The 25,918-nt window shown below is 47.5% G+C and overlaps 1 protein-coding gene across 9 annotated transcripts in view; it reads right to left on the bottom strand.

Moving 5' to 3' along the window:
- The window catches only part of reln (reelin), a 515,746-nt gene that overhangs the window by 292,171 nt on the left and 197,657 nt on the right, over nt 1-25,918 (bottom strand). For 8 of the 9 annotated variants that reach the window (XM_046864386.1, XM_046864387.1, XM_046864388.1 and 5 more), the window contains 2 exons: nt 25,157-25,397; nt 24,805-24,950 (listed from right to left, as the gene is read on the bottom strand). In XM_046864386.1, coding sequence (XP_046720342.1) covers nt 24,805-24,950; nt 25,157-25,397 — 387 coding nt within the window. Of the gene's footprint in view, nt 1-128; nt 257-24,804; nt 24,951-25,156; nt 25,398-25,918 lie in introns of those variants that run through there. The other variant, XM_046864392.1, reaches the window with a different exon arrangement.

The raw sequence follows: 25,918 nt of genomic DNA, 5'->3' as shown, positions 1-25,918 counted from the left end.
AGATAAAATACAAATACAAATATAAAATGAATTGAATTAAATGTTACTGTGGCAGCAGGGGTGTGGCCGAGTGGGGGTTTGTAAATGAAGGGCGAGGCCGAGAGAGACAAGTGGTAATAATCACAAACCTGTTGGGAACTAGTCTAATCTGTGTTCTCCGTTGCAGTGAGTAGCGGAAAGTATATACCACCCATCACAGACAAGAAAGTTTCAGCCAGAAGATCAGGTGCTATTTCTGGTTCCTCGCCGCTAGCAAGGCCTATAGATGGTCGTTGAGAAAATCTATGCCTGCAGCAGCTGGGTAAGAGAACAAACGTTTAAATTTACTACATCAACCTGTTAAAAAATTATTATTGAAATTATTGAAACAAACCCTGCTGTGTCAGCGTTCTGCACCTTCATCACAAATCCCCTGGGGTTTATCTTGGTACAGAAGGGGTGAAGCTGGTGGTCCTCTCAACAGCACTGGGCTGGGCCTACCTAGTGCAACACGAAATAAAGACTCTACTGGGTGTGGTAGTGTGACAATGTCCATACAGGTCTCCAGGAAGCCCGTCGTCATGCTACTGAGAATAAAGTAAAAAAAAATGCTACAGGCAGGAATAATCAAGCAGTCTGCCAGCCCCTGGTCCAGCCCCATCATCGAACATTAACCTCGAATTGTGTAAAAACCTCCGCAACTCAATCAAGCCTATGAGATCTACAGCTACCCGCTTCCCAGAGTAGCCAACCTGTTAAAGCGTCTGGGAAGGGTCAGATTTATCTCTATGTTGGATTTAAATAAAGATACTGGCAGGTAGCCCACTCCATGTAATCAAAGCCTTAAAACGCATTCAGCATCGCCAGAAGTCACTGCCAATATATTCGTGTGAGCATCATTGTTATCTAGCACTGCCATTATATAGCACATCCTCCTGAGCATGGAATTTACCAGAGCTGCACAAGTTGTTGCTGGGATCTTCTTTGAGAGCAAGTCACCTCACTAAGACTAATATTGGTGGCGTGTTTGTTTATATCAACACAGAATGGTGCAATAAATCTGTGGTTGTCTCCAGCTATTGCTTATCGCTAGTGGAGTTTGTGACTGTAGGATGCAAGCCATGTTATTTACCACAGGAATTCTCCACAGCATTAATGCTAGGGAGGCAATCTATGGGGCTATTAGCGACCTGCAGAATGCTCACAATGACAATGCTTATTATTGTTGGAGATTTCAACCATGCGAATCTCAGGACTGTGCTCCCTAAATTCCATCAGCATGTGGGTTTTGCAGAAAATGCATGTGGCAAGGCATCCAGGCGATCGCTAACTACAGGACTATTTCACCCACTTGTGACCATGACGCTTCCCTCCCAAATGTGCTGAACGACTTCTACGTCCGGTTTGAGGTGCAGAAAAACATGGAGGCAAGGAAGACCACCCCTCCTCCCAGTGACCAGGTGCTCTGTCTAATTTCAGCTTAAGTGAGGAAATCTCTATGCAAAGTTAACCCACAGATGTCTTCTGGACCAGACAAGGTTCCTGGCAGAGTGCTCAAAGAATTGGCAAAACAGCTACCAGATGTCTTCACTGACTATCTTGAACATCTCCATGAGTAGCACCGTTCCTACGTGCCTCAAAACAACAACCATCATCCCCGTTCTGACTATTGTCCTGTTGCACTCACACCTATCGTAATGAAGTGCTTTAAAAGGCTGGTCATGAGGCACATCAAGACCCAGCTTCCACCCTCACTGGACCCCATGCTGTTTGTGGCATCATCTGTGAAATGGTTTGGACAATACATCTCCACAACCCTTCATGTAGCCCTCTTCCACCTGGACAATAAGGACACTTGTGTACAAATGCTGTTCATAGACTTCAGTTCAGCAGTCAACTCAACCATCCCTCAGCACCTGATTGAGAAGCTGAGCCTACTGGGTCTGAACACCTCCCTCTCCAAATGGATCCTGGACTTGCTGACTGGGAAACCTCAGTCTGGATCGGGAACAGCATCTCCAGCACCACCAACACATTAAGCACTAATTCACTCTGTTACAGCACGAATCACGTCAAGTTCGCAGATGATAGGACCGTGGTGTGTATCATCAGTATGTGTGGCCACTTCCAACTCCACAACCATCATTAATTTTGCTGACGACACTTTTGTGGTGGGCCTGATTTCCAGCAACGACGAGACGGCCTACCTACAGGAGGTTAAAAACTTGGAGGGATGGTGCTAGGAAAACAACCTTCTCCTGAATGTCAGCAAAACTAAGGAGTCGATCGTGGACTCCATCACGAAGCAGGAGCGGTCATACCAACTGCTAAACATCAACAGAACCCCAGTGGAGAGAGTGTACAGTTTCCGGTGAAGAAGGCCTGGCAGCGTCTGTACCATCTGAGACGCTTAAGGGACTTCAAACTACTCTCTCAGGTGCTAAAGACTTTCTACACTTGCACCATTGAGAGCATTCTGATGGGTAGCATCACTTCCTGGTTCGAGAACAGCACCATGCAGGACAGACGAGCCCTCCAGAGGCTGGTGCGTTCAGCTGAACGTACCATCCACACCGAGCTCCATAACCTGCAGGACATCTACAGCACACAGTGCCGGACCAGAGCTAGGAAGATCATGAAGGACCTCAGCCATCCCAAAAATGGACTCTTTTCTTTGTTGTGTTCAGGGAAACGCTTCCGCTCCCTGAAAGCAAACACAGAGAGAATGAGGAGGAGCTTCTTCCCGCAGGCCATTCAGAGTTTAAACCAGGAAACACCCAGGATCTAAAAACTGGCCCACTCTCTCCATCATCACACTTTTTCTCTGCACATATCTCACTTTTTGCGCTATGACACTTTAAACACTGGACTCGCACAGCACAGTGCAGTTTATATTTTATACCGCACATGGAAACTTTATGGACAATCAAAAAACACCTTAAATTGTTTACTGTTGTTACTGTTTTACTGCTTACTACCATAAGAATATTTTGTATATACATCTTTTTCTCTCATATATTTTTATATATTCTTTTATGCATGTCGTACCCTGTATGTATGTGACAAATAAAATTTTATTTGATTTGTGACAGTTTTTCCCCGCAAGCCATCGGGCTCCTCAACACACAGAACTGAACTGTACACACACACAAACACACACACACACACACACACATACACACAAATACTCACTGAACTGTGTGTTACAGAACTATACAATCTGAACTCAATACACACTCATTACTCATCTCAATCCATTCCAATGCCCCATATATTTATTTTTCATCATATTATTCTGTTTACATGCTGTTTGTACATCTCCCGATTGCTGCGACTGCTGTTTATGCACTACATTGTGTTTGTATACAAATACACTCTTGTTTTGTCTTTGCACATTACTGTATAATCCTAGTATACAATAGGTTTACTGGTCTATTTTGTATTTAGTGTTTTGTGTATTTGTCCCACGCTGTCTTGTGATGTCTGTCTGCACAATTTGCACTAAGTTGCACACGATGCACTTTCTGTGGCAAAAACACTTACTTTAGTCCTTAGCTCTGTGTTCTGTTATGTAACTTTATTTTGTGTGATGTAGCACCCTGGTGTAGCACAACTGTGGTGGGTCTTATCAGCAAGAATGATGAGTAAGCATACAGAGAGGACGAGCAACAGCTAAATGCTTGTTGTAGAGGCAACAATATTTCTCTAAATGTTGACAAAACTGAAGAGATGGTTGTTGATTTTAGGAGAGCAAAGACCGGTCATTCTCCAATGAAAATGTTGGTTCTGTAATTGTTTATATGCTAAGCACACATTTGTTTATGGACAAGAAGTGTAATTTTAAAGCAAACGTTCTAGACAATGACCAATGTATAACAGTGAGCAGAATTAACAAATGAAACAGACCTGCATTTCATAGGCACATGCGTATTGAGTAATAACGGCAGCGCTTCATTGTAGTAAGATACCAGTCCAGGGTATCTTACTACAATGAAGCGCTGCCGTTATTACTCAATACGCATGTGCCTATGAAATGCAGGTCTGTTTCATTTGTTAATTCTTACTACAATAAATAAGTCTGTAAATGTCAATGTCAGTTTTCTATATATCCTGGAATTAGATGGTTTGGCATTGATTGAACTTTAATAGCATTAGGCAAGTTTTAAAGTAAACCAGAAAATTGTCAGAAATTGTTGGGTAAGAACCTGTGAGACTGTTTTGAAGTAATACCAGAACAACAAACAAGATCAGGTGTGTGGCCTTTCAGATGAGTTGAAAAGTTAATATATTGCTGTATGTCAAAACTATCAAGGCAAGAAAGAAAATCCTTTCTGTATTAATTTCATTATCGACATGTATGCTCCCTTCACTGGCTTCCAGTAGCTGCATGTATCAGATTCAAAACACTGATGCTTGCCTACAAGGCCAAAAATGTACCAGCACCATCTTACTTCAGAGACCTCATCACATTTCACACTACACCATGCTGTCTGAGATCCTCCAGCATTGCTCGACTGGTACCACCTTCTCTCAGAATGAGAGGTAAGTATACTTCAAGGCTCTTCTCTGTTTTGGCACCGAGGTGGTGTATTGAACTTCCCCTAGATGTCCGTACAGTGGAGTCCCTGACTATCTTCAAGCAACGATTGAGGACTTAACTCTTTCTGAAACACTAAAATTAGCACTTTCCAAGTGTGCTTTGTAGAATTCAAGAGTTATATTTACACTGGCGATCAAAATTAGAGAACAATTTATAAACAATTAAACAATTCTGAAATAATGTCATCTTCACTGCTCAACAGTTGAAGGAGTTTTTGTCCTGTCTATACAATGCTACCAGAACACCTTTTCCACAAATTAACTAAGGCATTTAAAAAAATAATTTTGCAGAAAACACACTGATCAAAATTAGAGACCAACAATGACTGTAGCATGGAAAAAGATTACAACAAAAATTTCTGAAGGTTACAACAGTCAGCAATTAGTAGAAAGTGTACAGGCCTCTGCTCTGAATGTCTTCAGCACATCTGTGGCCACAGGACAGCACTAGTCTCTCACACTGCTCTGGTGTGATTTTGGTCCACTCTTCTTCCCGTCTCCTCCACAGTTCGGTGACTGTAGTGGGTTTCTTGGCCATAACTTTGTCACCAAGGATTTTCCAGAGGTTCTCTATTGGGTTGAGATCAGGACTCTGGGCAGGCCATGTCATTATTTCAATGTTTTCAGTTTCAAGGAACTGCTTTACCCATTTTGCTGTGTGACATGGAGCGTTGTCCTGCATGAACACTGCAGGCTGATTTGGTGATAAACGCAGGGAAGAAACCATATGTTGTTGAAGAAGGTTCTGATAAACATTTGCATTCACTCTGCCATGTAGTTGTATAAGAGGCCCAACTCCAGCTGCAGAAAACATGCCCCAAACCATGACACTTCCTCCTCCACTTCTTTACACACTTTGGGTTCAGTCTTTCTCCAGTTTGTCGCCGAACATAATGTTTCCCATCTGACCCAAATAAATTAAACTTGCTTTCATCACTAAAGTGAACTTTGGACCAGTTCTCCTCTGTCCACACAACATGCTTAGTCTAGCCTTTTGATTCTTTTTGCTAATGAGAGGTTTGGTCACTGCAGAGTGGGCTTTCAGTCTAAATGCTCTTAAATGTTGAAACACTGTATGATGAGACAGATCCTTACCCTGTTCAGCATTGAACTGGTGAGCAATTCCAGCTGCAGTGTGAAAATGATTGCCATTGAGATCCTCTGCAGTATCCTGTCCTCTCTTGTATTTGTCTTCCGTGCACGACCAGCCTTCTAGGCGGACTTGAATAAGTTTGTGATGTTGTAAAGATTCAATATTCTTGAAATCACAGATTTGGAATGACCAACTTGTCTTGCTATGGCTGATAGGGTCATCCATTTGACCTTCATCTGGACAACCTGCTGCCGGAGGCTTTCAGTCATTTTAGAACGGCCCACCATCTTGCAGAGTCAGTGAAACTGGAAGTTAGGCTGCCAGTTAAATAGGGGTTTACAGATAATCAAGGAAATTAGCACCAGGTACCAGATTAACACCAATAACTGGGAGGTATCTGAAAGTGTTCTCTAATTTTGATCAGTGTGTTTTCTGCAAAAAAAAATTGTGGAAAAGGTGTTCTGGTAGCATGGTATAGACAGGACAAAAACTCCTTCAACTGTTGAGCAGTGAAGATGACATTATTTCAAAATTGTTCAATTGTTTATAAATTGTTCTCTAATTTTGATCGCTAGTGTATATTAAGTTTGTAATCTTGCGTACCAGTGTAGATTTATTCATTGCTAGATACTCAAAGCACTTTTGTACGTCACTCTGGATAAGGGCGTCTGCTAAATGCCGCAAATGTAAATGTAGTCAGGTTGGGTGGGGTGGTGGGGCTTCCTTAGCCTTTTCAGAGCCTTCTCAGAAAGTAGAGACACTTCTGGGCTTATTTGGTGATGGAGTTGGTATTAAGTGACCAAGTGAGGTTTTTCGCCAGATGTTGCTCCTCCTCTTTGTATGCTGACTCGTCGTTCTTGCTGATGAGACCCACAAAGGTTGTGTCATCAGCAAACTTGATGATGTGGTTCAAGCTGTGCATTGTGACACAGATGTGAGTCATCAGAGTGAACAGCAGTGGTCTGAGCACAGAACCCCCGAGGGGCCCCAGTGTTCAGTGTGGTGGTGTTGCTGTTCCTGACTGAGGTCTCCCAGTCAGGAAGTCCAAGATCCAGTTGAAAAGGGAGATGTTCAGACCCAGAAGGCTCAGCTTCTCAAACAGGTGCTGAGGGATAAGCATTCGAACATATGTGTCCTTATTGTCCAGGTGGGTAAGAGTCAGATGGAGGGTCGCGGAGATGGTGTCGTCCATGGAACGGTTTGGATGAAATGCAAACTGCATCAGTTCAGTGACGGTGGTAGCTGGGTTTTGATGTGCCTCATGACGAGTCTCTTAAAGCACTTAATCATGTTGGGTGTAAGTGCAATGGGATGATAGTCATTGAGGCAGGAGACTGTAGACTTCTTTGCCTTGAGGCATGTAGGAACAATGGCGCTGCTCAGGGAGCGGTTAAAGATGTCAGTGAAGACATCCTTAGCTGTTCTGTACATTCCCTGAGCACTCTGTCAATAACGTTGTCTGGTCTATTCTTCATCTCTTCATCAAGAGAATCCATGGTCATTTCCAGGACAGGCCATCACGAACTACAGACTAAGACTAAGACAACTTCACCCACTTGTGACCGTGACGCCTCCTTCCCAGATGCTCCCAACAACTTCTACGCCTCTGTGTGCGCTTTGCCTCTCTGATGGCGTGGGACAGTTTGACCCTATCTGTTCCTAAGGCTGACTTGTCTCCTGCTCTGAAGGCGGAATCTCTAGATTGTAGCAGCGCAGCAGCCGACAGTAGCCGCAATAGCCCCAAATAGTCACTAATATCTGTGACTTGCTGTCTGTAGCTGCAAGCAGATAAAGTACACAGGGCGACAGCAGGTGATAGGTCGGTCTAGTCAGTCTAGTCCCCACTTTAGTCCATAGCTTATATCGCAGGTTTTGTGATTATAGCGCTACATTGTTTTTATGCAGGACCAGGGTACTGGAGAAACTTTTCTCATTTTACTGTGTACCGGGTAAGCTATATATGGTTGAAATGACAATAAAAGCTTCTTTACTCTCTGTCATGTATTGGACTTTCATACATGTTGCCTTCAACCCTGTGTTTTGGCTGATGTTTTGAATTTGGTTATTCTGTTTCAAATAAAACCGCATATGGATTCTACACAGCCCGTTTCCAACTTAACATTACAAACTCATGAGAGACAGAAAAATCTAATACTATACTACACTATAATAAATGCTAGTAATAAAAATGAAATACTAGTTTAATTTGAAAGTTTTCTTCAACTTCCTAGGCTTCTGGGTCGCGTAAGCGCAACTAATAGCCAATTGTTCTCAGGTGTTAATGTTTAGAAATAGATTAAATAAATAGGGAGAAGCGTAACCATGACTAACTATACATCATTCTAAAGCTCTAAGTCTCAAGCAGCGATTTCAGATCACTGTTTTTCAATGGAAAACGTATAACGAATGTATTTGCTGAATTTGTGTGAGCAGTACACAACAACAACATTCATAAAAAAAAACGCACTACTTACATTAATATTGTAATAACGAGTCACAAACACATCCACTACTGCTAATCCCGGTTTATTAGGAAAGATAAGGGTTCAGTGAACAACATGCCATAAAGCATTTCTGCTCCAAACAAACAATAGTGTTGTAATTTAGATGTTTATTCCTTTGTTTACGTCACAGAACTTCGGCTGGTGTTTGTGTTTATATATTTCCGAATAACTTTCACATAAAAAACGACATCTTGGTGACAAAAAACAAATATGGCTGGTAGAATAAAGTGTTACAAAACGGTTGAGACCACAAAAAAGTAAAAGTGTTATCAAATGATAATAAAAAAGTAAAAGTGTATAAATCTTGGGTGGAGTCTCTACTCTCTCTGCAGGTGTCGGCATGTTTTTTTATGCGCCGCCTTTCATTTCAAACTTTTTATTTCCCAGCCAATAGCATTATGGAAACAAAATGACTGATGGACATTGTAGCCAATAAGTGCAGGATTCTAACGATATATGGGAGGATTTTATTCTCCACGTGTGTGAGGCTTGGTTTTATTACTCTTTACAAACTATTACTGGCTGAATCAGCGAAGAAGCAGTGACGAACCAGGAAGTGATGCGGCTCTCAGGTCAACATAAACAGCTGTTTATAGCTCGTGCTAACTGGACTTTGTTTACAAAAAAAAAAATAAAAAACAAGGAAAAAATGGACAATCAAATAAATTGTTTTATCTGAGATTTGCAAAAAAAGCAGCGATGTGGAAAATATTTTTGGGGGCGGAGTAACAACAGAGACAAGAAGCTCTATATCTGTAAGTTACAATAAATCTCCCTGTATAGCTTTATACGATTGTATTGGTTCTATTGCCTGTTTGTTTTTATAAGAGAAATGCTTGAAAAGTAAGTTTGTGTGTGTGTGTGTGTGTGTGTGTGTGTGTGTGTGTATTGTTGAGATTGGAATGGACAGACATCAATACGAATGGCAATGACTGTAGAACAATAGCTTGTCTGGCTACCTGGCCATCAATATAAATGCCAAATCAATAGCCCCAAACATGTATAACAAAAGCCTTTAATGGTCAGCCGTTGATTAATATGCAGACTGTATGAATAGAGTATGAAGGATCACCTGAGTTTAGCAGGTGTCTCTCAAACAGAGGGAGGGAGAAAAGGCTCAGACAGTCTCAGATAAATGTTTGTAGGGCTCTCATTTGTTATGACAATCTTCATAAAAATTGAAATATAAACTCATGAGACATGTGGCTTTCAACCCATTACTTTTCTGGATTGCTCTAGGACTAATTTCATGTATTTATATATGAAATAAAAATAATGTTCAATGCAGGAAATGTATATCTATGGCACTTCATCATCTATAACTTAATATATTTTATATATTTTATAATAAATAATTTTAATGATGGACAGTAAAGCTCAAAGTGTCTTCTTTTCAAAGATATTTAAATTGTGTATGTAGCACATTCTTATCAGGAACTGTTAATATTTAAAGTTAGGTAGAGCATTTCAGCTGTGAGTCCTAAAATTTGGGTGGGGAGGGGTGAAACAGACATAGTATCAGATAAATGTTTGTAGGAATCTCATTTTTTATGATATCTTCATTCAATTTAAAATATAAACTCATGAGACATGTGGCTTTCAACCCATTTCTGGATTGCTATAGGACAGATTACATTTATTTATATATGAAGGAAAAAAAAATTAAGTAATTTTTTTTCTACAGTACTTAATCATCTACAACTTATTTTTTTTGAACAATATCTATGTTCACAGCAAATAGATTTTTGATTAATTTCAGATCTCAGCCAGTTCCCAGACTTTGAGTTCCCAGCAACCACTGTGGCTTCATGTATGACCGCCATGAAACTTCAACTCCCAGACCACACATTCTTACTATTTTTCTTAATGTCTCTGAATCTCCAAGCTACTGATTGAGCACAGTTGTGCTCAATTATTTATAGCACATACACACACACACACACACACACACACACATACACACACACACACAGAAATATATATCATTTCAGTAAATCATTGTGAAGAAATGCTATATATTGTCAGAAAGTTAGGGTTATAGGATCCAAGGCAGATGCAAAAGGAGCAGGGGAGAAAGGCTGTGCAGAGCTGAATCGGGAAGCTGATTCAGGGAGTCGATTCAGGGAGTCGATTCCGGGAGCCGATTCCGGGAGCCGATTCAGAGAGCCGATTCAGAGAGCCGATTCAGAGAGCCGATGTGCGCGAAGGGGTGAGGATTCCGAGCCGGAAACCAGAGCGCGTTCAGCGCGAGCCGGAAACCAGAGCGCGTTCAGCGCGAGCAGAGCAGAGCAGAGCCGAGCCGGAAACCGGAACACGTCCAGCGCGAGCAGAGCAGAGCAGAGCCGAGCCGAGCCGAGCCGGGAACCGAAGCGCGTTCAGCGCGAGCAGAGCAGAGCAGAGCAGAGCCGAGCCGAACCGGAAACCGGAGCGCGTTCAGCGCGAGCCGGAAACCGAAGGACAGAATGTTCAGGTCAGAGACAACGAAACAAACAAAAGAACAAACAAACAAAACAGAATACGCTGGAGAGTGCTCAGGGCAAGCCTAAAGACAATCTGGCACTGACTGGAGGATTCAGGCGTCCTTATAAGTGCCAGAAAATCATACACCAAATCCGTGCAGCTGGTTGGGAGTGGGCGTTTCCTCTGTGGTTGAGGCGGTAATACCTGAAGTGCTCAAGCGGGCTGACAGTACCCCCCCGCCCAGGGCGGCCCCGGACGCCCCAACAGGCTGCCCCGGGTGGGCCCGATGAAAGCCAGCAATCAGGTCAGGGTCCAGGATAAAGCGGGAGGGGACCCAGGAGCGCTCCTCAGGACCATAGCCCTCCCAATCCACAAGGTACTGAAGGCCCCGGCCACGACGACGGGAGCGGAGCAGGCGGCGACGGTGTAGGCAGGACCCCAGCAATGACCCGGCGGGCGGAGGGGCCTGGCGGAGGGCACCAGGAGCAGGCCTGAACGGGTCGAACCCTAGACACATGAAACGTAGGGTGGACCCGAGCGCCTGGGGAGCCTGAGCCGGAGGGCCACGGATTAATAACCTTGGAAATGGGGAAGGGGCCGATAAAGCGCGGGCGAGCTTCCGACAGGTGGCCTTAAGGGAAGGTCCCAGTAGAGAGCCACACACGTTGCCCGGCACGGTAGCGGGGGCTAGGCACCGCCACGGTTGGCCCCTGGCAAAGCCTTATGCCATTCTTGAGCAGGGCTGCTCGGGCCGTCCTCCAGCCTCGACGGCAGCAACGAAAGAAAAGGCCGGCAGAAGGAACGGCGGACTGGGGTTCCTGGTTGGAGAAAACCGGCGGCAGAAAACCGTGGACCACCTGGAAGGCGCAAGTCCTGTGGCAGCAGTGGGAAGAGTGTTATGGGCATACTCAATCCATAAAAGTTTGTCCGACCAGGAGGAGGGTTCCCGACTGCAAAGGAGGCGGAGACCGGTCTCAAGATCCTGGTTGAGCCTCTCGGTCTGTCCGTTCGTCTGGGGTGAAACCCAGATGAGAGGCTGGTCGAGATGCCCAGGAGGCGGCAGAACTCCCTCCAAAACTGCGCCGAGAATTGGGGTCCGCGGTCCGAGGCGATATCTCTGGGGAAACCATGGAGGCGGAATATGTGCTGGAGGGCCAGCTTGGCGGTTTCCTTGGCAGACGGCAGCTTGGGCAGAGCGATGAAGTGGCCCATCTTAGAAAATCGATCAATGACCGTCATGACAACCGTGTTGCCACTGGAAATGGGCAGCCCAGTAACGAAGTCCATGGCGATGTGCGACCACGGGCGTTCGGGATAGGAAGGGGCGAAGAAGACCATGGGGCGCCACGAGGGTTCTTGTGTTGGGCACAGTCGGGGCAGGCGCGACAAAGTCCCGGTGTCCTTTACTACAGAAGGCCACCAGGCGTGCCTTGACCAGAGACAAGGTGCGAGGCTGACCGGGGTGACAGAAGAACAGGGAGTTGTGACACCACTGAAGAACTCCAGGCGGAGACCCTCGGGACGAACAGGAGACCAGTAGGGCAACCCTCAGGGACAGGGCCCCTGTCTTGGGCATTCTTGACCCGCTCCTCCAAAGCGAGACTAAGGGTGTGGACCGACACAGACTTGGCAAGGATGGTCTCTGGGCATGGCTCCTCCTCCTCCAGGGCATGAACCCTAGAGGCGCATCAGGCTTGACATTCCGGCTCCCAGGCCGATGCGAAGAGAGAACCGGAAGCGGCCAAAGAAAAGGCCCCATCTAGCCTGTCGGGGGTTGAGTCGTTTAGCCGATTGGAGGTACTCAAGGTTGCGATGATCCGTCCAGACCAGAAAGGGGACCTCCGCACCCTCCAACCAATGGCGCCATTCCTCCAAGGCCAGTTTGACAGCCAGGAGCTCCCTCTCACCCACCGGGTAGTTACGTTCAGAGGAGCTAAGGCGCCTGGAAAAAAGCGCAAGGATGCAGGCGGTTATCCTCAGGGCAGACCTGGGAGAGCACTGCCCCCACCCCCACACCGGAGGCGTCAACTTCAACCACGAACTGCCGAGCGGGTCAGGAAAGATGAGGATGGGCGCCTCCGTGAATCGCCGCTAAGCTCCAGAAAAGCCTCCTCAGCCTCAGGGCCCCAGAAGAGCAGCGGAGGAAGGCGTCAGGAGGTGGAGGCGCCGCCACGAACTATAGCCCTTACGAAGCGGCGATAAAAATTGGCGAAGCCAAGAACCTTTGTAAATGGCGGCGGGAGGTGGGGGTCGGCCAGTCCCGGATAGCCTGGACCCTGGCAGGGTCCATCCGGATATTACCGGCGGAAAGCAGGTATCCCAGGAACGAGGTTTGTGAGGTGTGGAACTCACATTTCTCAGGTTTAACATAAAGCCCGTTCTTGAGAAGTCTCTCCAAGACCTGACGCACCTGCGGATGTGTTCGTCCATGGAACGGGAGAAGATCAGGATATCATCCAGGTAGACAAACACAAACGTATTAAGCATGTCACGGAGGACCTCGTTGACCAGAGCCTGAAAGACGGCCGGAGCGTTGGTTAGGCCGAACGGCATGACGAGGTACTCGTAATGACCAGCTGGGGTATTGAAGGCGGTCTTCCATTCATCCCTCATACGCACCAGGTGGTATGCGTTGCGTAGATCCAGCTTAGTGAAGATCGTGGCACCATGCAGGAGTTCGAACGCCGAGGCCATAAGCGGCAAGGGGTAGCGGTTCCGGATAGTGATCGCATTAAGACCCGGTAGTCAATACATGGGCGTAGGGACTTATCCTTCTTTTCGACAAAGAAGAAACCCGCACCAGCCGGGGAGGAGGATGGTCGGATGATCCCTGCTGCCAGAGACTCCTGGATATACTGGTTCATGCTAGTCCTCTCCGGGCCGATAACTGATACAGGCGCCCCCTAGGGGGACTGGCTCCGGGATGCAGGTCGATGGCACAGTCGAAGTGCCGGTGGGGAGGCAGGGAGGTAGCCAAGGCCTTACTGAACACGCGCGCAAGGCCATGATAGACCTCAGGAACCGGCGCCATATCGGAGTGCTCGGGAGTGACAGCCGGCAGTGGCTTGGGTGGAGGAAGAGCAAGACAGTGGCGAAGCAATGCACACCCCAATCAAGAATACGCCTGTCATCCAATCAACACGTGGGTTGTGTTTCCGAAGCCAAGGGAACCCGAGCATAATGGGGGCTTGGGGAGAGGAGATGACCAGGAAGGAAAGCCACTCCCGATGTTGTTCCCCCACTGACATGAGCAGAGGCCTAGTGCGGTGCGTGGCCCGGCCCAAAAGGCTGCCGTCAGGGCTCTGATCAGCAGAGCTTCAGGCAGGGGCTCCATGGGAACCAGCAGCTGCTGGGCAAGCTTGAGGTCGATGAACTCGGCATCAGCCCCGGAGTCGACGAGGCAGCCAACTCCGTGCCATCGGGGCCAACCTGGAGGTGGACCAAGATAGTGGGTTTGGAGGGAGAGGGGGAAGCGCGGCTCGTGGGTGCTCCCTCCATTACCGACGAGCCTTGCCTTTTACTGGGCAGGATGCGGCCATGTGCCCTTTACCTCCGCAGTAGAGGCAAAGACCCAGAGACCGGCGTTTTCCTTCTCAGCGGGGTCAGGTGGTGGCGTCCTATCTCCATGGCCTGTGGCGGAGAGAAAGAACGGTGCCAGAACCCGAAACACGAGGAGGGAACCGCTCGCAGTTAAAGGACTGTGAGGACCTAGGCTCTGAGTTGGGTAACCACGCTCGGCGGCGTTCCCTTATCGCCCGATCGATGCGTGTAGCCAGGAGATCAGCGAATCCAGATCCCGGGGTGGATCACGGCGGCAAGTTCGTCATAACAGCAGAGGAGAGGCCCTGGAGGAAAGTGTCATAAAGCGCTGACCATCCGCTGTCAGTGGCCTGGGTCCGAACTCAGCCGCGTACTCCGCAACAGGCGTTGCCCTGTGCGGCCGAGACCAGGAGCGGGCGGCATCTTGGCGTGGCGTGGGCGTGCGAAGACCTTCCGGAGTTCCGCAGAAAAGCCGGTGAGCGATCCGCGGTTGGGTGATCGGCTTTCCCACTCCGCAGTGGCCCACCTTAGGGCTCGGCCTGACAGGAGGAAATGGCGTGAGCCACCTTGGGCGCTCTGTACCGAATTGAGAGGGTTGCATGCTAAAAATCAGGTCGCACTGCATAATAAATGAGCGGCAGGAGTAAGGGTCGCCCGAAAACCGGGCTGGCTGCGCGAGCTGAGGCTCACGCATGGCTGAAGGGGCGATAGGAGGAGCAGGGGCCTGCCGGGCCGGAGCAGCAGATGATGATGGCGGCAAAGCACCTGTGGTGAGCCGGTCGCCAAAACGCAGCGCAAAAATCCCATGATTTCCTGCACGCCAGTAGAGAGGTTCTGGATTTGTTGCTCCTGCGCCGCTTGTTGGCGAGCCAAGGCCGTTAAAGCGGCGCTAGAGGCAGGTACATCCACGGGATCCATGTTGGCCAGATTGTTCTGTCAGAAAGTTAGGGTTATAGGATCCAAGGCAGATGCAAAAGGAGCAGGGAGAAAGGCTGTGCAGAGCTGAATCGGGAAGCCGATTCAGGAGTCGATTCAGGAGTCGATTCCGGAGCCGATTCGGAGCCGATTCAGAGAGCCGATTCAGAGAGCCGATTCAGAGAGCCGATGTGCGCGAAGGGTGAGGATTCCGAGCGGAAACCAGAGCGCGTTCAGCGCGAGCCGGAAACCAGAGCGCGTTCAGCGCGAGCAGAGCAGAGCCGAGCCGGAAACCGGAACACGCCCAGCGCGAGCAGAGCAGAGCAGAGCAGAGCAGAGCCGAGCCGAACCGGAAACCGGAGCGTGTTCAGCGCGAGCAGAGCAGAGCAGAGCCGAGCCGAACCGGAAACCGGAGCGCGTTCAGCGCGAGCCGGAAACCGAAGGACAGAATGTTCAGGTCAGAGACAACGAAACAAACAAAAGAACAAACAAACAAAACAGAATACGCTGGAGAGTGCTCAGGGCAAGCCTAAAGACAATCTGGCACTGACTGGAGGATTCAGGCGTCCTTATAAGTGCCAGAAAATCATACACCAAATCCGTGCAGCTGGTTGGGAGTGGGCGTTTCCTCTGTGGTTGAGGCGGTAATACCTGAAGTGCTCAAGCGGGCTGACATATATGGCTTGTTTCCCAGACTTACCAAGCCTTGTATTTCACATTTCAAAATTGTAAGGGGCCACACAGTCAAAGGCAAGAAACACAGGACTAAACAAAAAATGTTTTATTTTTTATTACAAAGTTACAAAATAAAGTACTTGGGGACTAAATGAAAGTAAAGACAGGGGACCACCAGCTAATTTTCAGGATGGATTGATCCAGCTAAACCAAAGTAATGGCAACTAAAACTGGCCAGACCACCCGAAAACCACGCAGCACCCCAGACAGCGCTTAAGCGCTGCTATCCACACAGAGGTAACTTAAACTAAAAAAAAAACAATGGTCTATGAAAAGTTGTCCAAATTCGATAAAAGGCTCTCTTCAAAACTCCTTAGCCAGTATTGAAGGAACAAAACAGAATAGAGAAAGGGAGGGGGACCCAACCAAGAAAGAATGATACAGATTGTAAATAATCCTCACTGAACCAAGGACAGTGCAGTTTAACTACACGACTGCAAATTGGCATGTAGTCCGGCAGGCATTTAAATTGCTGAGATGAGACTGTTCATCTCCACTCAGCAATCGTGGTGATGCAACTAACTATATTTAATTTCTTTAAAATTTAAATCAAATAATGTTGTGTATTTTAAGGAATAGTTATTTCTTCTTTAATTGTTAATATTTTTCTATTTTATCACAGGTGTTAGTAACCTAGGTTACACTTATTGATTTGGATCATAATGCTTAGTATAATAAAGACTGGATTTTTCTGATCCTTCATCTGCCTGTGTATTTCATGACTAACTAACTAACAGATGAAAAAATCTATAGGTAACTCTAAGTGACTGCAAATAATGTATCAAGCCTGATGTACACTTGAAACACAGAGAAGAATACATTATATATGTAAGAGGATTAAAATGGAATAGAAAATGATAACAAGTAGAGATGTAGTGAGAGTATGGGTCCAACAAAAAAATATTTGTAGCATATGACTAGCTTCTAATGTAGGTATTAAGAGTTACAGTAGTTCATCACAGCCAAAAAAAAAAAAAAACTGAGGTGGGGTGGGGTGGTTATTGCAAAATCAGTGGAGGTCCAGACAACAGGTTGCTTTCAGGAATTTTTTTGCTTATGCTTTCTCCCCTCACCCATTAATATATTGATTTCAGTTGATAAAAATATGTGGGAATACAAAACAGCAGCAACATAGGAATATGACATAGCCAGATGGGGATAGGTTTCCCTTTTGAGCCTAGTTTCTCTCAAAGTTTCTTCTTTATGCCACCTTAAGGCGTTTTTCCTGCCACACTCACCACTGGCTTGCTCATTAGGAATAAACAATATAATATATATTAGACACTGTTTCATACAGCTTAATATGTTAGGAATCCACCTGCCATGCCCCCTTCGGTGGCTGTCATTGCCTCCTCGTGCTCCCAAGCTCTCAGCCCAAATCACGCACAGCTGGAGCTTGTTATTCACTCACTCCCAGCTCTAATATAAACCGCTCACTCACCCACACTCCCTGTCCGTTATTGCACGTTCATGCCGTCCACGTGTGATCCCGTGTGTTTCGTGTTGGCGTGTGTTCGCTTGTGCTCATCCCCGCTACGTGCCGTTTGTCTCGGACTTTCACTCTTCGCGTGGGCCGCGCCTCTCCCCAAGCGCGTTTGGGACTCTATCAGCCTTTTCCCCGGACTCCGTATCCTAGATTATCTCTGCGAACGCAGGTATTTGTGTTGGCCCTGCCTTTGTGTTCAATAAAGTTTGTTTGCCGTTACTCCGGCTTCCGCCTCCGTTTCCAGCATGACAGAATAACGGACCCCTGAATAGGACTACAAGGACTGAAAAGGGGGGCGCAAAAAAAAAAAAAAAAGAAAAAAAAGAAAAAGAGAAAGAAAGGACATGATCGGATTACCACAGTGGTCCCGGCGCGATCCGAATTTCGGAGGCAGGATTCGTACTGCCGCGATGAAGCGACCCGCCCCCGGGAAAACCCGGAAATCCGCTGCGGTTTCGCGCGGCTCGTGTTTGGCAGCACCACGCCCCCGTGTTGACGTCATGGATTTCCCGGCTCGCTTCTCCGGCGACAGAGCTGAATGGGGGAATTTTTACGGAGCGTGAATCGGTACATGGAGTTGAATTCGTCCAGCTACCCAACGGAAAGAGCAAAAATCGCGCTCCACATTTCTCTGCTGTCTGGAGAACCTCTCTCTCTTGCCAGTGAGTTGTGGAGCACGACTGGAGGCGAGTTCAGCTCATGCGCCAGGTTCATTCAGCTTCTAACCAGGGAACTCGGGATACTCACGGCGGATCTCGATTACCTCTGCCCCGCTTCTGAGAGCTCCGCTCCGCCCCAGGACCTCCCGGAGATCTCCACCCTGCTCCAGGCCCTTCAGGATGGCTCTGCTCCGCCCCAGGTCCTCCAGGGGCTCTCCACTCTGCACCAGATCCTCCAGGATGGGTCTGCTCCGCCTCAGGACCTCCTGGAGATCTCCGCCCTGCTCCAAGACCTCCAGAAAGGCCTGGCTCCGTTCCAGGTCCTCCATGAGAGCTCAGCGTCGTTCCAGGTGTCCACAGAGAGCTCCTCTCCGTTCCAGAGCGGCCCCGAGAGCTCCTCTCCGTTCCCGTGTCCCGAGGAGAGCTCCGTTTGGCCCCAGGACCTCCGTGAGTGCTCAGCTCCATCCCAGGACCTCCGTGAATGCTCGGCTCCCTCTGTCCCAGAGCGACCCCGTGAGCTCCTCTCTGTCCCAGAGCGACCCCGTGAGCTCCTCTCTGTCCCAGGGCGACCCCGTGAGCTCCTCTCTGTCCCAGAGAGTCCCCGAGAGCTCGGTTCCGCTCCAGAGAGTCCCCGAGAGCTCGGTTCCGCTCCAGAGAGTCCCCGAGAGCTCGGTTACACTCCAGAGAGTCCCAGAAGAGAGCTCCGTTCCGCTGCAGAGAGTCCCCGAAGAGAGCTCCGTTCCGCTCCAGAGAGTCCCCGAGAGCTCGGCTTTGTCCCAGGGTCTCCAGGCGAGCTCCTCTCCGCTCCAGGGTCTCCAGGCGTGCTCCGCTCCGCTCCAGGGTCCCCAGGCGGCTTCCTCTCTATTCCTAGGCTTCCAGGCGGCTTCCTCTCCGCTCCTAGGCCTCCAGAGGAGCTCCTCCTCGCTCCAGGTCCCTAAGGAGGGCTCGGCTTCGCTCCTGATTCCCGAGGGGAGCTCGGTTCCATCCCAGGACTTTCGTAAAAGTTCCACTCTGCTCCAGCGTCCCAAGGAGAGCCCGGTTCCGTGCCAGCGTGTCCCCAAGAACACCTCTTAACCCAGGGCGATCCCGGAGCACTCAACTCACCCCCGAGACTGCGAAAGGAAAGTCGTCCCGTTGCCCCCGGGCTCCAACGAAGGCCATGGCTTGCCCCACAGTCTCCCTGAAGGCGACGCCACCTCTCAGAGCTCCGCTTTACCCAAGGGACCCCTAGAGCTCTCAACTCAGCTCCTAGACCGCGAAAGGGACGTTGAACCGCTGCCCCCGGCTTCATCCGAAGGCGATGGCTCGCCCCACAGTCTCCCAAGAGGGGACGGCTCGCCCCACCAGCACTCAGAAGGCGAAGCTACGTCACAGACCTCCTCCTCGCCCAAGGGGTCCCCAGAGCACTCACCTCAGCTCCGGGACTGCGAAAGGGATGTCGAACCGCTGCCCCTGGTCTCATCCGAAGGCGACGGCTCGCCCCACAGTCTCGCAAAAGGTGACGGCTCGCCCCACGAGCACTCAGGAGACGAAGTCACGTCCCCGAGCTCCTCTCATGGCGACGTCTCGCTCCCGAGCTCCTCTCACAGCGACATCCTGCCTCCAAGCTCCCTGGACGATGACAGGTCGCTCCTGGGCTCCCTGGAGGGTGAGGCTGCCGAGGTCATCACTCGGCCTCGGTGCTCAGTCAGGGGCATCACTCCATCTCCGGTCTCCATCCAGAGGGTCTTCCAGCTGGTAAGCCCCATTGAGTGCTCTGCCCTGCCTCCGGTAGTCACCAGGGTTGTCTCTCCACTCCAGGTCCCCGTGGGTGATGAGGCTCCGTTCCAGACCTTCCTGGGTAACGTCGATCCGTTCCAGGCCGCCGGGGTGGTCATCGCTCAGCCTCCGGTCATCACCAGGGTCGTCGTGCCAGTCCGGGTCTCCGAGGTGGAAGCGGCTCTGTTCCAGGCATCTCAGGGTGGCGTCAACCCGCTCCAGGTCTCCGTGGTGGACGTTGCCCCGCATCCGGCCTCCGCCGAGGGCGTCGCTCTGCTCCAGGTCTCCAGGGGGGTCGTCTCTCCGCCTCCTGTCTCCGCCGAGGGCGTCGCTCCGCTCCAGGTCTCCAGGGGGGTCGTCTCTCCACCTCCTGTCTCCACCGAGGGCGTCGCTCCGCTCCAGGTCTCCGTTAAGGGCTTCGCTCCGCTCCAGGTCCCCGCCATGGGCGTCACCCCCTTCCGGGTCTCCGCCGAGGACTCCGCCCAGCCTCGGGTCGTCGCCAGGGCCGTCTCTCAGTTCCGGGCCTCCATGGTGGGCGTCTTTCCACTTCCTGTCTCCGCTGGGCACGTCGTCCCACCTCAGGTCCTTACTGGGGGCGTCATTCCGCTCCTGGTCTCCAGGAGGGCCGTCTCTCCGCCTCCGGTCGGCGCCGAGGACTTCGCCCTGCTCCTGGTCTCCAAGTTGGGCTGTGCTCCCTTCCGGGACCCCGCTGGGGTCGTTGTCCTGTTCCGGCTCTCCGCAGGGGCAGTCTCTTCGCCTCAGGCCCTTCCTGGCTGTTCCTGGCTCCGTGGCAGTTCCGGCCGGGTCCCCTTCGGCCCTGGAAGATTGAAGGGGCCCTCCTCCGAGTGCCCTGGCCCGCCAGGCGTTGAGTGGGTTGGGGGGTCCGGTGCTGCCCCTTTGGGGGGGGTGGTGTCAGGAATCCACCTGCCACGCCCCCTTCGGTGGCTGTCATTGCCTCCTCGTGCTCCCAAGCTCTCAGCCCGAATCACGCACAGCAGGAGCTTGTTATTCACTCACTACCAGCTCTAATATAAACCGCTCACTCACCCACACTCCCCGTCTGTTACTGCACGTTCATGCCATTCACGTGTGATCTCGTGTGTTTCGTGTTGGCGTGTGTTCGCTTGTGCTCATCCCCGCTACGTGCCGTTCGTCTCGGACTTTCACTCTTCGCGTGGGCCGCGCCTCTCCCCAGGCGCGTTTGGGACTCTATCTGCCTTTTCCCCGGACTTCGTATCCTAGATTATCCCTGCGAATGCAGGTATTTGTGTTGGCTCTGCCTTTGTGTTCAATAAAGTTTGTTTGCCGTTACTCCGGATTCTGCCTCCGTTTCCAGCATAACAAATATCTGCATTACCTCTGTTTAAGCTGGTTTAGGACAAGGTCCATTGTTGAACACAATACAAATAAAAATTTATTCAATTGAATTAAGGATCATGCAACTTATAGAGGCAGAGTGTCAACAATGGCAGAGTCCGAAATAAATATGGGTAGATATTTACCCATCTGTGAAAAATTGTGTCCAAAAATTGTTGAACAATTTCATAATAATGTTCCTCAACATAAAATTGTGAAGCCTGAATATTTTAAAATCTGTAGTACATTATATTATGAAAAGATTAAGAGAATCAGGAGGAATCTCTGTGCATAAGGGTCAAGGGTGAAAATCAATATTGGATGGCTATTATCTTTGGGCCCTCAGGCAACACTGCATAAAAAAGCCATTATTCTGAGATGAAAAATAATTTTTAGGCTCAGGAACAACCTCAGAAATCATTGTTTATTAATACAGTTTACAGTCATCCAAAAATGCAAGCTAAAGAAGCCATACTCGAAAATTATCCAAATGCATATTTCAGCAAGATAATGCAAAATCACATACTGCATATATCACAAAAGCATAACTTAATAGTAGAAGAGTCCAGTTGCTGGATTAGACTGTCTGCAGTCCAGTCAAACCAAATTTTGCAAATCATGAAATGAAAAATATGAAAAAGAAGACCAAGGACTGTTGAGCAGGTAGAACCCTGTATTACACACGAATGGAACAACATTCCACTGCCATAAACTCCAGCAAGTGGTATCCTCAGGTCTCAGATATATAGTCAGTTTTTAAAAGAAGAGTGGATGTTACACAGTGGTAAACATGGCCTGTCCCATCGTTTTAATGTTTTTCTAAAATAGGGTAAATTTCTAGTGGCGCAAGAAGGCAGACAGGGAGTAGCAGTGGTTTTCACTAGCTCCGACACCAATCAGCTAAATATTTTGATATTTTTCATGCTAAAAAAAAAAACTGAGAGGAAGGATTCTTTCCCGATCGTGTTGGATGAACTAACAGAACATTGCGAGGGTAAAGCTAGTGCCGATTTTAAGATGGATCCAGCTATGGCATTTCAACATTTGAGGGAGACTGTTTCGAAAACAATAGATGCCAAATTCGACCCTCTAGCTGAGGTGGTACATATTCACTCTCAACAACTGGAGAACTGCAAAACTCGACAAACAAAGAATCGTCCCAGCAGAAGAGTTAGCTGAAAGTTTCAAGGGTTAGAACACGGGCCTGCAAAGTTACATCACTTACTGATCACAAAGGAGATTTAGAGAACAGAGAACGGCGCAAAAATATTCACATTTTCTGCTTCAGAAGGGGCAGAGGGCTTGAACACGATGCCATTACTCAAAAAATGGATCCCGTTTCTTCACTTCTAGTCTAAAGGAGGCTTATTATGCCTTGGGGGGGTTCTATGAAATTCTGAAGTAAAAACGGGAGCTTTGAGGATAGATTTGGACTGTAGTTAATGTCAACAGTCTGCTACACTGACTCAGGGCTACAGTTTGCTCACTGTACCCCGCAACATCGTATATCTGCAATAAATGGACATTCGATGCAACCCAGATGAGGATGGGCTCCCTCTTGAGTCTGGTTCCTCTCAAGGTTTCTCCCTTATGCCATCTCTGGGAGTTTTTCCTTGCCACAGTTGCAACCGGCTTGATCATCAGGGACAAACTTACACTTATAAAGAACATCTTATTGATTTTTATCACCAAATTATCTGTGTAAAGCTGCTTTGAAACAATGTCATTGTTAAAAGTGCTATACAAATAAAAATTAATTTAATTTAATTGAATATCATGATTGAAAGGGCACACCACTCTCTAGCTCCTAAACCAGGTATCATGGTGGTACACATGCATAACTTTGGAGATAAACAGTGGTAAGTAGAAAGTTGTCTGTGGATGGAAGTCCACGGTTTGAGAATAGTAAGGTATCTTCCAATCAAGATTTCACCTCCAGTGCTTCATAAGTGCAGGAATTTGATTCAGTTAAACATCGCTTGCAGGAGATCAGAGCTCGTTATGCAATGTTGTACCCAGCTGTAAATACCGATTTGGAATACCACCAAGGTTCTTGGCACACCTGCTGCGGTCTCAGAAATGATTACTCAGAAGGAACATGTACAACCTGCTGTAATTGAGTTATTATTTTCTTTTTTATTTCATATTTGTGTTTCTTTACTAAATGCGATATTTCAGTGCAGAGGATTATATGAATCAAAAGCTTTATTTTTTTCAGACGGTCTTTGATTGGCTTGAGCGGGGGGTTCCTCTTTTCTGGCTTGGGAGGATTGCTGCAGTTAAGATGAATATAATGCTACAGATGATTCCCATCTCATTGCCGAATAAAAGAATAAAGGAATTGACCTGATGGCTTAGTTCATTTATATGGAATAAGCGAAAGCCTAGACTAAAATGGTTTAAATTGCAGCTTTCATGGGGCTTGGATTTGACAAATGTAAAAAAAAAAAATACCAATTGGCCTGTCAGCTAAGATTTATAGCTGTATGGACTTGAGCTACAGATGGACCCTTATCTATTGTGAGTCTTCCAGTCAGAAACTTGTAGAACAAAGTTAATAGCAGTCTATATTCTAGCCTTTACTGCCAGAAAACAATTTATTGTTAATGTGGATCAGTGAAAAAACCCATCTTTGAGAGGATGGCACAAGATTATTAGGAAATGATTCCTTAGAATTCCTCACTTGTGTTACTTATGTCTACTGAAGCTTTTCATCGAGTTTGGTCTCCATACCTGGATTTTATCGATGTCTCTCTAAGCAATATTTCAAATTTTGGTATGTAATAATGCACGTGTATGGTTTCCCCCCCAAAAATAAAAATAAATAAATAAATATGAAATAAATTATGGATTTATGAGACTTCCAATTTTTATATTTTTCTTCATTGAATAATTGTTTTGTTTGCTTCTTGCCTTATTGTTTTTTTATGTGTTTGGTTTTTTAATTGGTAATAGCTGCATGCATGTCAGAGCACCATGTCTGAGCACGATGTGAGGAATTGCTTTCAGGAGAATTTTCTGCCTTCTTTAGTGACCTAGCCCTGACCTATGGTAAGTTGTGATGGAGTGTTTTAAACAACTTGCCAAAGACTTTTTCTTTACTACCTGACACCCTGACCTATTTTAGTTTACATACCATCCCAATCATGCCTCAGATGATGCCAGCAAAACCCTTTTGTACTGAGCCTCCTGCTGTATTCATTGAACACTTATGATTCTGTAGACACTTCCAAATCTACCAACATATTTACATTTAATGACAACACTGTTGTTATGAGCAATATCTCTGGAAAAGGATAAGAAAACCTGCATAGTGGATGGTAAACATTTTTAGAACTGGTACTATGGGAACAATATTTTCCTGGATGTCAGCAGGAATTCCTGACCTTTAGAAAGACAGTGGAGAGTAGAGAGTGAACAGTGGACATTGTAAATTTTGCAAAATTTGCAAATACTGTAGATAGAAAGATCGTTCCTTGTTTTATATTTATTTAAAATGAAGTAATTCTTAATTTTGTATTTAATTTGTACTATACTTTTATTTCAATTTTATGTCAGTGATTAGTCATTACTGCAAAGACATTTCACTGCATGTCATACTATGCATTTCAGTATGTGTATGATCTGTAAACTAGTCATTATGCTGCTAAAAGGTTTCCATACTGTGTGGGGGAATACCTGTGATACTGTATGCATGATGTGAATCGTGGCAACACTCACCCCTTAGGTGGGCTCTCAAAGTCCTCCTCCCAGTAGTGGTGTTCTTCCTCTTGGTGGAGATCAATGTCCCGGGTGGAAGTATAGCTTTGCATCACTCCCTTTCCACCATGGAAATACATGGAACTTCCATCTGACTGGCAGGCATGCTGGTGATTAGAAAAAAAACAGTAAAATGTACTAAACGTAAAATATTTTAAATTAGCTAATTTTATTTCAGAAGATGCTCCTGGACTATGCACTTTCCTCAGTTTGGCATACTTTAATAAATAAAATTAGGCATAAACTATTTTCAAGAGATGTAAAATATCTGCTCAATATCCATAAAGCCTTTAAATGGGTATTTTTATGTAACCTTTATAGTTGCTCCAGGGAAAAAGATCCAGTTAGCAGTATCAGGAGGATCAAGGTTATCCTCTAATATGGTGGGTTTGTGGGCCATGTTGACCAGCAGTATGTTATCCAGTCCCCAGCAGGACTCATAACCATTAGGCTCAGATGCAGCCTCCTGGAACCACCTTAGGTGCACAGCCTCTCCCTTGCAGCTTGGTGGCACAGTAAGTAGATGTACCACTGTGCTGATATTTCTGGGTGCTCTTGAAAAGCAAAAGAACCAGGAAGAACATTTAACTGAGCAATAAACACAACGTTTAATGGAAGCCTGAATTAGTCTTGATGAAGTTAAGACAATGAAGGTAAAAATTACCACACACAGACACACAGACACACACACACACACACACACACACTAGTGCTGCTAGTGCTGGGCTGGGGCTACACCCATTGAGCAGCCCCATGGGAGCAGTGAGGGTAGTAGTGCTGGAACAACGTTGACTGCTTTTTCGCCTCCTGAAACCTGTCAACGACTGTATTCACAGCGTTGCTGAACAGGCCAGTGCGTACAATGGGGCATCCAGTAGGAATGCTCTGTCAATGTCAGAGATGCCTCTCTGTGACCACCAGGGCTGACATAGACCGGCCAATGGCCCTATTGGTCTCTTTAGTAGCCCTAAGAGCCAGGTCTATTGCACAACAAAGCTCTTGGACATCGTCAGTGCCCGTACTAGCTCCCTAATCCAACTTCCTCAGCAGGTAAGCCCGATATGCCTGCAGCACA

This window comes from Silurus meridionalis, chromosome 13 (genome assembly GCF_014805685.1).
Source record: "Silurus meridionalis isolate SWU-2019-XX chromosome 13, ASM1480568v1, whole genome shotgun sequence".
Taxonomy (NCBI): Eukaryota; Metazoa; Chordata; class Actinopteri; order Siluriformes; family Siluridae; genus Silurus; species Silurus meridionalis.
The sequence above is the reverse complement of the archived record's forward strand: the minus strand, read 5'-3'. Positions and strand labels throughout refer to the sequence as shown.